This window comes from Labrus mixtus, chromosome 23, assembly GCF_963584025.1.
Source record: "Labrus mixtus chromosome 23, fLabMix1.1, whole genome shotgun sequence".
Classification (NCBI taxonomy): domain Eukaryota; kingdom Metazoa; phylum Chordata; class Actinopteri; order Labriformes; family Labridae; genus Labrus; species Labrus mixtus.
Window position 1 is genome coordinate 19206902 of NC_083634.1, and position 14381 is coordinate 19221282.

At 43.4% G+C, this 14381-nt stretch overlaps 1 protein-coding gene across 1 annotated transcript in view; it reads right to left on the minus strand.

The window, feature by feature from the left end:
- Positions 1 to 1779: 1779 nt before the first annotated feature.
- Positions 1780 to 14381, minus strand: part of dysf (dysferlin, limb girdle muscular dystrophy 2B (autosomal recessive)) — a 66469-nt gene continuing 53867 nt past the window's right edge. Inside the window, exons 53-57 of the mRNA XM_061031910.1 lie at positions 10462 to 10561; positions 7566 to 7738; positions 6847 to 6956; positions 6617 to 6764; positions 1780 to 6019 (exon numbers count right to left, since the gene is read on the minus strand). Coding sequence (XP_060887893.1) covers positions 5963 to 6019; positions 6617 to 6764; positions 6847 to 6956; positions 7566 to 7738; positions 10462 to 10561 — 588 coding nt within the window. The 3' untranslated portion in view covers positions 1780 to 5962. The remainder of the gene's footprint in view (positions 6020 to 6616; positions 6765 to 6846; positions 6957 to 7565; positions 7739 to 10461; positions 10562 to 14381) is intronic.

Consider the following 14381-nt stretch of genomic DNA (forward strand, 5'->3'; position numbering starts at 1 on the left):
GTATGTTAGCTGTAAACAAAATATTTGCAGAGAAACTGCGTTTATTTCATCAGCGAGTAAGAGAAACATAGCCGAGAGATGAGGATGGGAAGACAAAATAAGTGAGAAGGGTTGTTGATGATGATGTCTATGTGATGAAGGGTCAAGGGTCAAGGAGGATGGTGAGGAAGAAGAACAGAAGAGAAATTAAAGGAGCTAATGATTTTATTCCCACCAATATCTCAAGATCATGTTACTTGCCACCTAAAAAAAAACATTCAAAACCTCAAATTAATCTTTTTCCGCTTCCCTTGTCCTCCGTGTCTTTAACCTTAGAGCATGCCAATAGTCAAAGCACAAAACAAAAATGCACTTTTAATTTTGAATTCTCATGTTGAAATCTCAGGAAAAACCAATAACCTACAGTTTTACTTTTTATAAAATATAAATGGATTTCTACAACATTAGAAAAATAAAGGGTCCCTAATATCAATCCCTGTGGAACGCCAGATTGTTACAAAATACTGCTCTACTGATAAATGTTACCCTATTTAAAAATATAAATATTCATTCACTTTTTTGGACTTTCTTGCTCTAAATTAATTTAATTTATTTGCATTTTTTTGCTCAATGTTCGAATCAGCAGCTTCACAGATCCGAAAAAAATGGTTCGATTTCAATGAGAAAGAAATCAGACTGGGACATTTGCAGCTGCAGTGTGAACAAAGCCAAAGAACACAAAACGTGTGACATAGGAAGAGATAAGGAGTGAAACTACTGGAGGAGTTTCAAACAGAGGGAGGTCAGAGCAGGGTGAGGAGGAGAAGACGTGTGTTTGGAGAGGGGGAAGGAAGAGGAGGAAGACAGTGAAGGTCAAAGAAAATGAGAGGGAGCCGGAGGACCACACACACACTCTCTGTGGTCAGAGGTTCACCTGCAGTTCACGTTGACCGTAACAACACCCCTGAGAAAGAGAGGAGAAGGGGGGAATGAAAGAGCAAAAAAGTGAAGGGAAAAAGTGAGAGATTAGGGGATGGGAGAGATGCGGTATCAGGAAGGAAGGACGAGTGGAAGGAGGAGATGGAGGGAGGAAAAGAGGGAGAGGTGGGAAGGCAAAGTAATAATTTAGGGCTGTTGGAGCTCAGGAGAGGAATCGGTCAAATGAAAGTTTTCAGTTTGACTTCTGCAGACGCAGCAGGTTCGCATCAAGGTCAGTGAATGAAGCACACGTATGCTGGACTTTAATTTGATCTTTTCCATTGATAATAAATCTTTAAATAAAAGTGTTATAATGTATGTTTATGTCCTGATTTTACCGATACTGGTTTCCCATTGAGTTTTTAAGTCAAACTGTTTCACATGGTAGCAAGGACTTAAGGGATAAAGTTTGTCTAAGTCATGCTTTGAAGGTTTGTTTCTAGTCATGCCAGTTTTATCTCGTTTTAAAGCTTTTCTTTTTCTTTTTACCTGGTTATGAAACAGATCGGCGCTTGCCGTGGAAACGGGAGCACTGGCTAAAGTGGTAGGAAACGGCGCTGTAGTGGACAGTGCTGACAGACCACGGCGAGAGCTGACTGTGGAAATTGGCAGTAACAGCACACTGGAGAAGCGAAAATATTGGGGCCTGAGGCAAAAAAAAAGTTCACAGGGAGCCCCTAAACCCAGCATTCATCGCCATTATGTTACAAGTAATCCATCAGTAAAATTATAAGACACACCGCTTTGCCCACAGGGGGCGCCAAAATCGGTTCATCACAGGTGCCTACACTTCTTATCATGAGAAGACAAAAACACCACACATCAGAAATGCAGTTTTATTGATAATACTGACCCATAATGCAGTGCACACAGTATTGCTCTTTGATATGAAGAAACAAGTTTAGAATACATTCAGTCTGTATCTTCCACAAAAACAATATCATCTATACTCCCAGTCATGATCAAAAAAAAAAAACATTCACAGAACAAGGGTGGATTTTGAACCAGTTCCACTGAAACAGAGTCTGAACTTTTTTTTTCCAGTCACTGCAGTTTTTTTTTGGCATCTTGAGTTTATTACAGTCAGCAACAGGAGGATACTTGTGTTTAAAGCCGAAGCACAGTGCAGGATAATCCCAGAGAGCAAACCTTTCTACAAGTTTACACACATAAACCAGCGTTGAAGTCGTCCATTTTTTAGATCCCGTAAAGCAGTGGAAGCCCCCCCTTACATGTATCTAAGAAAAGCTGGGACCCCCATGGATCCAATCAGAAAATAAAATCACATGGCGCTGATAAAAATGAAAAACAATTTTAATTGGATTCGAACCCAAGCAGCACACTTCAAGGACAACAGCCTATGTACATAGGATGGACGCTGGACTACTTCTTGACCAATTGCACCGACTTCCTGGAGTCTCTCCTGCTTAATAAATGAATAAAGCCGAGACAGGCAGGCTAGCTCTTGACCAACGTTTCCAGTCTGTATACTAAGCTAAGCTAACTAGCTTCTGGCTAAAGGCGTGTTATGTTTACTGACCGGACTAATAACAGGGAAACAAAGTGCTAAGTTAAAGCTAATACATCTGCAGTATGAAGGCATCTCAAGGCTTTTTTTTGGGAACAATAAAACAAGAACTGAAACATTCATTGACGGTAGGATTGTCTTAATGTTTTTAAGGCCAGTGTGTTTACATCAGCAGGATGGTTAAAGCGCTTTCAAATACATACAACTATTTCAGATACTAACGCAACATATACTACTGATAATAACACAACAAATAATGTATTTTCTAAATCTGTATACACTTTCAAAAAAAATGGTGATGTAGTGATCAACTCTGGCAATAATCCTGAAATAAATCAAAACCATTTCACCATTTTTAAAATATATTTACAATTTGCATGAAGGCCATGGCTACAATGTTAGCATCCTATGCTATCAGGTATGTCCACTTTATTAGTCGTCTGACTAAAAACTAAGGTACAATTTAACAAGGACAATAAGTTTGTCCTGCCGTATTTTCCAGCGTCTTTTCCTTCAGTGCATTATACATATTTCCTGATCAAGCTGAACCATTGTCGAGTCATACTGCCACATATTGGAGGTTTTAAGTGTGACATACATTTTTTTTAATGCAACCTATTGGAGAGGAGTTTTCTTCCTTTTCATTCTCGGAAATTTTAAACAGCAGTTTTAATTCATATTCTGTGACAGGTGAGAAGGAGGTCTCCAAGCAGGGGCGTGTCCACACTTTTTTTTGAGTGGGGTGGCCCAATGGAGGGCACTGACAATGAATATGGCTATAGTTTAGGGTTTATTTTGGGTTGGCACCTGGGGTGGCCAATGAGATTTCAAGGGGGGCCAATGCCACCCCTCTGGACACGCCCCTGCATCCAAGCAAAAATACGCTGGGATTACTTTGGAGAAACAAGGATACACTTCACTGGAATAAAAAAAACGTAAAAATGCAGCGTTTTTATGGGTACAAGGAGACAAACGTTGTCATCTGAAAGTGAGTAACTTCCCCTTCTTCTTAACAAGTTTTTAAAACTCCAAAGGAGCTACGTCGCTGGGGCTAAACCCTCTCTGACCCGGCAGGATTGCAGGTTTGCCAAAACACCGTCCAATAAATGACCAGCCTCTGAGTCCATGAAACTTTTGTGTTAACAGGGCCTGGGTGGTGAATATAATCGGCCGGTGTGAACTCAAAACTCGACTCAAAACGGGACAAAGTCATCCTTTCCACTGTGGTGCGACGCAAAGCAATTGAACTGAACTTGTGAACGCACCGGACAGCAAACTTACAAACTCATGTCTTCAGACTTCAGAGGAAAAAAAGACGATGCTGACATCAGAGTTCAGTATTCATCTCGCTCTCTTTTTTTTCATCCTTTTTTCCGGTTTAGTTTTTGTTTTCTGTCTCACTCAGCACGAGCTACACAAAGATCAAAAGACCTGAACATACACAATGATGACCCCACAAACACATAGTGTACATCAGGAAATCCTGAAGAGTCTGCGTAAACAGATCCCTCTCCTTTTACCTTTCCTGGTCTGACCTTATCACACTTTTTAACGAATGTCTGCACAAATCTTCTCAAACACACACAGAAAAGGAGTACGCACAGGCTAGCATACATGACTCCAGTTTGTTAGGCACAGTGTGTGTGTGTGTGTGTGTGTGTGTGTGTGTGTGTGTGTGTGTGTGTGTGTGTGTGGGTCCTTATCAGCGAACATCGATCTCTCTAAAAACACACTTTGCACTAATAAAGCTCAACATCAACACGAGCAAATCCTCGACTTAACCCGCTGAACCCTGAGAGAGTGCTGAAAGACTGAGGAGCTGGGGGAGAAGTGGGGGGGGGGGGCGCGATCATGAGGCGGAGGAGAATGAAGGGGAAAATAAAGACTACGAGGAGAACAGGAGGAATATAAGTTAGGATGGAGATATACTTTTTTTTTTTAGTCCGATGTGTACGTGCACGACTGACTGCGTCTTGACTGTATTTGACCACATATGTCAATGCATTAGGTGTGATACTGGAGGATACCACTAGAGGGCACACTGGAGAGCTCAGGCCGTATGAAACTAATACGAGAATTCAAACTTAGCTGTGACACTAGTAAAAATTCAACTCTTTGGATACCATCATGACCAAAATAGAAGTCCTATGAAGCCAACATTGAGTCATTCTCTTGTTATTTACTTCTTAAAAGTTGCACAAATGTGTTGGCAATGTTTCGCTTTTGGTTTCAAATAAAGGAAGGGACAAGATGCAGCATTCATGTGCATGCAAATGTGTAGTCAAAGGGAAGTATGTCTCAAAGCTAAAGGGGAAAAACTGAGGACGAAAACAATGATATGCAGGAGGATGTAAAGAACAGAGTGAAGGGGATGAAGGGGAGGGATGGAGAGAGAAGAAAGTAGATCAGGAAAGATGGAGGAAGAGGAGGAAGGACATAATTTAGCTGGGTCAAGGCGGAGAAATAAGAGGAAGGGGTGGAAGGAAAGAAGAGAGGGAGAAAAAAAGAGGAAGAAGAAAAGTGAAGAGCTAGGTGAGAGGAGGGAACGAGACTGCGGAGAAAAGGAGGAAAGAAGGTGGAAAAGTCGAGTGAAGGAGAGGAAAGGAGGAAGGAGAGAAGGAGGCACATACAGGAAAGGACAAAAGTGGAGGAGCTGAGGCTCAGGAGAAAGAGAAGAAGAAGCTCAACAGAAAGAATATCTGAGCCGTGTAACAATCAATCCTGTCTGAAAACATACAGCTAAGATGTCTGATTGCACTTGAACGCAGCACGGCATGATTGTTAACAGTAAAAGGAGAATCAAAGAGAGCAGACTCGTGCTTTTTTTAAAATTCCTTTTCACAGAGTTTTTTAAAGCGATAAAGTTTTGTAAAGCGCTCCCTCACCGCTGCCTGACCCGCTGCAGACACAGCAGGAGGTAAAGAGATCAGACGACAACATCACAACCTTTGATTCCGCGCTCCCCGCTTGTTCCAACATGGCGGCGGTGGGCGTTTGTTATCCTCCCTTCTTCTCTGCATGAGGGCGGACGAGACGGAGAGAGGGATGAAAGGGGTGACGCAGGGATGACGACGAGACGGGCGACAACCTGCTGAGATCTGATGGTGAGTTCATGTTCGCGCTTCGCTACGGTAAAAACAGGAGTTTGTGATGAGTGGAGACGCACAGAGCTGACGGGGAAAGGCACAAAATGGACACAACACACACAAATTTGAGGCGTTTGTGAACCTCGGGCGCCAAAGCGAGTAGACTTATCTTCACACACGCAGTCTGAGGGAGGTCACAAGTTCACCGCTGCGGCAGAGCACTCTGAACGACCTCAGCAGCGTGATGTAAATCATAAAAAAAAAAAAAAAAAAGACTTAAAGGGAGAGTATCGGTTAAATTTGGCCTCGTTTGATTGGTAGAACTCGACGTCATTTGTCTTTTTTTTCAGCTTCTTTTTGGTTTCTTTCCTTCCCCCCGTTTCCTCCGTCATCACTCGGATGCCTTCGCTGGTCCGAATGGTCCGACCATTTTCATGGCTGCGTAGTTCTGTAAGGGTAGAAGAAAGAAAACGTCAGAAAAAATCAAAGAAGAAGACATAATCGAACATTTCATTCCTCTTATATAACATTTCAAACATGCATTTTTCTTTTTTCTTAATCCTTCTCCTCTGACTTTTGTTTTATGACTGATATTGTACTTTCAAAATGATCAGGCCAAACCTTTTCCACTTGTCCAAATCAAAACCTTGCAATTTTTTTTACTTTATTTATTTTGTCATTTTCATTTAACTTTAAGTTTTACACGTTTTAGTCCGCCTTGCACTGTCTTTGCTGCTCCTGTTTTGTTTTTCATGTTACTGCTCTATGTGCCTTTGAAATGCACCTCATAAGTTATTTGAATTTGAAACGTCTTTCTCTGATTTTTAAAGCTTCCAGCTGTTTGATAAACGATAAAATTAATTACTAAACTGTTCATGTAAAATTCCTCTAAAGGCCAAAAATATGCAAACAATAGAAAAGTTAGAAACGTTTAATTGTGGAAGCAAAAAAACAAATAAGTCAATTTTAATCTTTCCCTCCGTCCACACACTGTGGCAGTTTCAAACACACACACACACACGCACACAAAAAGACAAAAACTTGCCGGGAAGGAGTACAGGAAGACGCCGAGGAAGAGGAAGATGAAGAAGAGGATGATGAAGAGGATGATGAACCACTTGAACCTCCTCCACAGGATGAACCGGAGGGTTTTATAAGGAGAGGAGAACCACAGGAAGGAGGTGTCCGGACGTCTGGGAGGACAGAGGAGGGTAAGGAACAGTGTATTTTATGTATATGTGTGTGTGTCTGTGTGTGTTTGTTTGTATGACTTACTGGGGCTCCTCCAGGTGAGGGTTCATGTTGGGTTCGTCTCTGCCGTTTCCAGCCGGTCTCTCCTCATTCTCCTGCTCCGTCACAATCTCCAGAGACATCTCCACTTTGCCCTGAAACACACCAAGAAGAAATCAAATATGAGCTAGAAGTTTGTTGACATTGTGTGTTAGCTGTAAAGCTAACTGCTAATAATACCTCACCAGGAAAGTCTATTTCTAGTCAGTCAGTCGTCTCTCATTGTCACTCTTAACTTTTTGTTGTATAATCCTTGCATTTTATTGAAAATTAAAAGAGCAATATGTAACTGACCCCTAGTGTTTAAAATGGGTACTGCAGTCTAAATTCTAAACATCATAGAGAGCTGTCTCCCCCCCCCCCCCCCCCCCCCCCTCCTCTCTAGAGTCCATGCTCACACAGGTCACCATGTGGTGGACTCTGAAGCTTCAGTGTTTATCCAGCTCTGCATGGGTCTGTAAACCTTTCTGTGTTCTAACCTCTCTCCATTTTTCAAAAGCATCTCCAATATTGATCCTAGTTTGAGCACGTTTCTGCTCGTGGAGCTTATTAGAAACATGCAGAGGCTTTTTAGGTCGGGTACAATCACTTCTATCTGAACCACTTCCCTTGCCTGCTTCTATCTTGGGGGAATTTAACACTTCAAATTAGAGCAGATTTAGACTGTATCTGTTTGTGTGTAAAGCATGTTTGTGTTTCCTCACAGCGATGATCTTCTCTCCGTTCTGCTCACACATGCAGGGCCACCATCCTTTGACCGTCTTCTGTTCAAACAGAGACACCAGCTTGTCCGTCGGCTGATCCAGCAGCTGCAGGGTGCATTTCTCTGGAGACTTGGCTGGACGCAGCATGTGGTTCAGGTCCATCACCAGGTGACCTGGAGACACATTAAGAGAACATTTACACACTGCAGGGTCGTCGGATAAGAAACATGCATTTGTCAGCCACTAAAGTGTAAAGCTTACTGCAAAAAAACAGTTTCTGTATTGATGTATGAGGTTGCGCACCTCAAAGGCAGGGAGGAAGGAGCAGCTGTCTACATCATTTAAGAAATCTCCAACCTTCCTGATCAGCGCCTTGGGGGCCACAACCATGAGCTCAGTTTTAGTGTTGTTTAGCTCAAGAAATTGATTGACATCCAGGGATTGATGTCATTCAGGCAGTTGACCAGGCATGGAAATTAAGACTGTGTTGGAGGAGGATCTGACAGAAGGGGAGTATGTAAATGATGAAGAAGAGGGGTCCAAGCATGGAGCCTTGAGGCACACCATGATGGCTGGGACTGAGGGGGAGCGGGAGTTGCCAATGGCGAAGGACTGATTTCTGTTTGGGGGTTGGGGCAGGTCACTGAAGTGGGAAGGGGCCTGGTTGTTGAAGGACTTTGAAAGTAAGGAGAAGGACTTTGAGTTGTATTTGTTGGAGAACTGGGAGCCAGTGGAGGATCCGGAGGACAGGGGTGATAGTGGTCGCGGGAGTGGATCTGTGTAAGTGAACAAGCAGCAGCGTTTTGGATGGATGGAAGTTTATTGAGGACTTTGGATGATGAACCATGTAGAAGGATGTTGGAGTAGGGGGCTAGGCAGCAGAGAAGCAACAGGTTGAGACTGAATACTAGAGCGGCCATATCAGGCTAAAAGAGGGATTTATTGTAGGTTGTTGAATATTAGTCTTAAGTTACGTTTGGGAAACCCGGTCTAAGTAAAGCAGCATTATGGAGAATCCTGCTGTGAAGTTTGGTGGGTTAAACATTGATCTTTGTTGACATTCAGTATGGACGGGTTGTGTATAAGTGAGAGTCTAAATGTCCACATGAAGTGTTTTTCCAGAGTTTTCCTCAGTCTGACAGTCTGACAGTCTGACGGAAGAAAAAAACGGCTCGTGTCTGACCCAGGAACATTAACAGTCAGCGGTCCGAGCTGACGAGCTGAAGACAGGCAGGAATGGAAGAAATGCTTTGAGGCGGCCACTCGCCCGCCGACTGCACGAGGCGAGAGAAACCCTCGAGGTGAGGGAAAAAAAACGCCGCGGCCGAGCGAGACGGTGACAGACAGGAACGGATCAGAGTCTGGATTCCTCATCTTCCTCCTCCTGCTCTCACACCGCAAGCTGCGAGCCTGCAGACGGTCACCCTCCCGTCATTGGCGAGGAAAGAGAAGGTGAAATGAGGCAGGAGGGGAGAGAAAGAGGAGAGGCGCGGTGAGTTATTTCAGGGGACGAGGCCGGCCGGGGCAGCGTCAGGGGTGAAGGAGAGGCAGAATTTTGACAGCTTGAGCTCAGGAGAAGAAAAAATATAACGGAGCCCTTCCTCTCTCTGAAATGTGCCAACACAGCGGAAATGAAAGAGTGTTAATTCTAAAGATAAATGTTATCGCAGTAGTTTGTCTCGACGCACATCGCACATGTGGTTCTGGATGGATTTACCACCGAAACACAGGCCAAAGTGCAAAGTGAAAAACTGTCTGAGTGTCAGCAACACAGTTGAATTAACTGAATCTCTACACCTAAAGGCTTTTATGTACACCTCTGACTTACTTCAGGAGGTATTAATCTTGGGAAATATGGCTCCATTTCCAGTAAGCCTTTTGTTTCTCCAGTGTAAATTTAGATTGAAGACAGTTCTCTGGGCCTTTTCTGTTGACCTGAACTGTTATTGTAGTAAATTTTATGAAAAGTTTTACATGTTTTTGTTAAAGATTTAACTCGACAGCTCAAACATCTAGTCAAACACGGTCCAAAAAATCTACTTTTATTGTATTTTTCTGGGAAATACTGTAACCAAACCTGTGAAAATACATTTATTAGCCAATGAAATTATCATTGATGTTGTGAGACATTTTCTAACCCCACCAGAGAAGCTGCATTTCTTACCTTAAGAACTGGTCTACACACAGAGTTTTTGAAAAAGTAACATTTTCTGTGCATTTTGGCCTTTTGTACAAAAACTGCGTTTTAGGTCACTGAAAACGTACATTTTAGAAAACTCATTCCAGAGTGACATTTCCAGAGACTCTGTTTGCAACGTCACACTTCTGCGCAGGTATCTCCTCCATTTGACATCATTGTGCGACGCTGTCACTGTTGCTTACTTGAGATTAGTGCGACGGCAGACGTAACCAAACTAGTGCTGGTGCTAACGTTGCTAACTGGAATCTTTACACGCTCACACATACATACACGGTTACTTTCCCACTAAGTTGACGAGCAGAGACGTCTGAATGGACTACAGAGGTCACTGCTGCTTCAAACAACACTCCAACGACAAAAACCCAGCCGCCAACGTTGATGATTTTGGCCGACACCCGCTCTGACTTGGGTTGGGTTGGTCGGAGAACTTCAAAAATTAAAATGGTCATTGCAGAAGAATGGGGAGAAAACCTTCACATGTCAAGGACATTGATGTTGACTTGGCGTGCTCATGACAACAGAGGAGGAAAACCTCCAAACCCTCCAAAAAATACCAGCCTATAGGCCTATGACTGCATGGAGTCAGTGCATTGATTTACCAACACTGTTAAAATGAAGAAAGTAAACGAATGGAAAACTTTACAAGAGTCTAAAGAGACACATCATGAAACACACGCTCGGAGCTCAGTGTTTTACCGAGGTAGTCGTCGAAGGAGAACTTGTCGTTGTCCCAGACCTGGATGGTGAGTCGAGGAGCAACTTTAGTCTCGGCTTTATCCAAACTCCAGAAGTTTTCCTGCAGACACACACAGAGGGAAATAAAAATGATAAATTATAAAATAGAAAAGTTTTGGTTTTGCAGTCTTTCTAGGGGGTCAGCCCTATGTTCCCTCATTGGATATTTGACAATCTTAACAACTCCTAAAAAACAGAAACTATTCCACAAACGAGCACGACCTTTTCGAAATACAAAAGTTATTCCAACGGCAAAAGCCTATGAGGACACAGGCGATGTTGTAGTTCAAGATTTGAGCTAAGATGTTTACCTGCGTTTTATACCGTTTCAGTACCCTCTGAGACTCATGCACATTAACAGGCAACCCATTTGGCCCTGCTGCTTGTGAACCGCTTATCTGACTGACTTTAAACTGGACACTGAGCTCCCTTAGGACATCAGTCAAACACCCACCAAATGCTGAGTCAATCGAGCACTTTAGGGTCTGATACCGTCCTCAAATATGCAGGCAGTGAAAGAGACACAAAAGACGAAAGAGGATCTTAAGATTGTGTTTTGAGTCTCTTCTCAGTGCAGACTTTTACCACTCTGCAGCTGTGTGTGTGTGTGTGTTCGTACACACACATCTATGTAAGTGTAACTGTGTGTGTGTGTGTTAGCCCTATTATCACCTCTGGTAGACTCGCACCAGTTTGGCAGACAGTATCTGATCCTGTCTCACCTCTGTGCTAATGCTCTCTCTCTCTCTCTCTTTCCATTCTCTCACTCGTCCTTTCTATCTTACTGTCACACTCTCCAGCTGCTGTTGTTGCTAAAAATTTAGCGTTTTTTTTTTGGGGGGGGGTGGGGGTTTACACCTGAAATAAAATGGTTTCCCTGGAATTCGTAGCAAATGTCAATAAATCTCTGTAACTTTTCTAGAAACACTTGACGAGGGGATTTTCCACAAGACTAGAAGCTACAAGTCAAACTTCACACCGCAGACGCCTGAATTTCCCTTTTTCTGACTTCTGTGGACGTTGCTTCGAAATCCATCATCACCGCTTCATAAGGAAAGTGAGGAGAGAAAGAACCTTTGGAGACACTTTCAAATGTCTTTTTTGGGGGCGCTGGTGGCGCAGTGGTTAGTGCGCGCACCCCATGTATGGAGGCTGTCGTCTCAAGCGGGCGGCCCGGGCTCACATCCCACCTGTGGCCTCTTTCCCGCATGTCGTTCCCCACTCTCTCTCTTCCTGATTTCCGACTCTATCCACTGTCCTATCTCTCCATTAAAGGCACAAAAAGCCCAAAAATAAATCTTAAAAAAAAAAAAACGTCATTTTTGTTATTACTGCCTTTTCGCTCTACTTCTTCTTCGTTTTTCTTTTAGTGATATCAAAATATCTGCTCATGTCCGTTGGATGAATCTTAAGCGTAGTGATTATTAATCTTGTCTTTTCCTCTTGGGATCGGTCTCATCCATCCATTTCCCAATATTTTCCACCATTTCCACCAAGAGGTCCAGTTCTGTTCAGTTCGGTCCAGTACACGATTATTGGTGTTTCCATTGTCAAAAGTTGGGAATGGTACCATAACAACTGATCCGTAATGTCCTCCTTTGTTGCTACCCTTCTATTGGGGTGCCAAGTCTACCAAACCGACCCTAAAGGGTGGAGCTATGGTATTTTGGCTTCACTTTGGAACAACAGAAGGAGATGGAGTCTCGTTGTCCATCTTTTTGTACACTCAATGATTGGGAGTGAGAACAGACCGATGCTTCATGCGCTGCGTTGTCCTTTTGATGCACCCGAGACTTTTTCCACAGAAGTCTGGGACTCGGTTTTTTCCCGATCTTCCTCTGAATATTGCTTTCAAAACGTCAGTGATATTTGGGGGAACAAAAACTCTTTTCACAGACTGTCAGGTTTGGCTCGACGACACATCACGTTACAACCAAATGACAAACGACTCGTCTCTGTTGTCACCGTTATGACTTCACACCGACTCTCTACATCTGAGTCTAAATCCTCACCATGCTCTCACACTTCATAACAACACACTCAAACAATGACGGTAAACACACAAAACCCTCTGTGTGTGTGTGTGTGTGTGTGTGTGTGTGTGTGTGTGTGTGTGTGTGTGTGTGTGTGTCTGCTAGAGCACGTACACATGTCAGTGAGAGTGTTTCTGGCTCACTTTATCCACAAACTCTGTCCAAGCACATTAAGATATCACTCCACAGCTGTCACAAGCCGGGGCGTGTTAGACGAGTGTGTGCTTATGTGTGTGTGTGTAACCGCTCTCTGTAATATCTAACGACATCAATCAGCTTCCTTTTTGTTGCCAGCGTGCTAAGTAGAGAGTCCTGTTCGGTCCTCTACTTCATTTCCTCCCTCCCTCCCTTACTCACTCCAGAGGCGTTGCTGCTTGGGCCCCCAGGCCAGTACGGGCCCCCCCCCCCCCCCCCCCCCCCCCCAAAAGGCTGACAAACCTTATACCACAGCATGGGCTCAAACAGCGAGCGGGTTCCTGGTTCGATTCCCCGTCTGACAGGAGACATGCTCGTTAGGTTAACTGGTGACTCTACAATACCCGTTGGTGTAAAAGTGAGTGTGGCTGGTTGTCTGTCTCTATTAGCCCTCTGATTGGCTGGTGAACAGTCAAGGGTGTGACCACGCCTCTCGCCCAATGACAGCTGGGATCGGCTCCCGCAACCCCCGAACGAGAAAAGTGGTATGGAAGATGGATGGATGCTCTGAACTTGCTTTTAAAAATCTTCTGTCTGATCTTCCGAGCTGGTTACGAGTTGGTGTCAAAATAACAAAAAAATGGAGCCCAAAGAAAGTGAAAATAATTCCTCAAAAGTTTTCAAAATGATGGTTTCCAAACCCTGAGATGCCTTTTATTTTTTTTTATAAAATATGTACGAATACGCCTAAAAAAACACGACTGTCTGAGGATCAAAGTAAGAAGAAAAGTAAAAGCATCATTAAAATAAAAAAGAAGACGTCTGAATTCTGGGCTGGATCCAAACCAATAAAGACAACAAGTGCGAGTGTTGATAGAGCCGTTGATCAGTCGCTGCCGTGACTCAGTCATTATATCACCAACCACGAAGTCTTCTGGCGTCATAAACTCCGTATCTGGCCGCTGCTCTGTGCTGGGAGAGAAACTTCTCCGCCCGGCAGCAGAAGTTTTTATTTTATTTTTTTAATTTAAAACTCCCCCTCGTCTTCTTTCGGCCGCTCGCTGATTGAGGATGCTGCTACGAGGAGCGGGACGCCGTCGTAAAACATGTCGGCCGCAGGCGGCTAAAGAGGCCCGCTTTCACGCCAAGGAAAGCAAATGACAGCCGTGTTGTTATTCCAGTTTTCTTCGGCGTGATGTTGTTTTATGGTTCTTCACATCAGACTGAGGGAAATTAAAAACAACCCGTGCACTCCTCTTCCCTGTAAAAACTTCACTTCTCTTTTTTTTTTTTTTGGTTAATCGCCGCTGTAGATCAGTCTCCCGACGTCTTTATTCTCTCTACTCTCTGACATGATCTGTTCATTTAGAAATCAATATTTTACTCCAGGAATAAGAGACGCATGCTAAATGACATTCGGTTTATAAACCGGCAGCTTTTATATAATAATTATCTGTGTGTTGATTTGAGGGATTGAAGGGTTTGAGTCAAAGACAATGGAGCACATTTTGTGGGGTGCAATGAAGAGTGTTTTTAAAGTCAGGGTTGGTCATTTTCCTCCAGATCTGCTTTCTAAGATTTTGGTTGAAGTTGTCTTTAGGTCCTGACAGAAATTAATAACTCAGGTTCTCTGAAAAAGGAACAAAGAGAATCCATCATCTGTATCAGTTGTAAGTCTGAAAAAACTTCCACCAATGTCTGCCACGAGGTAGC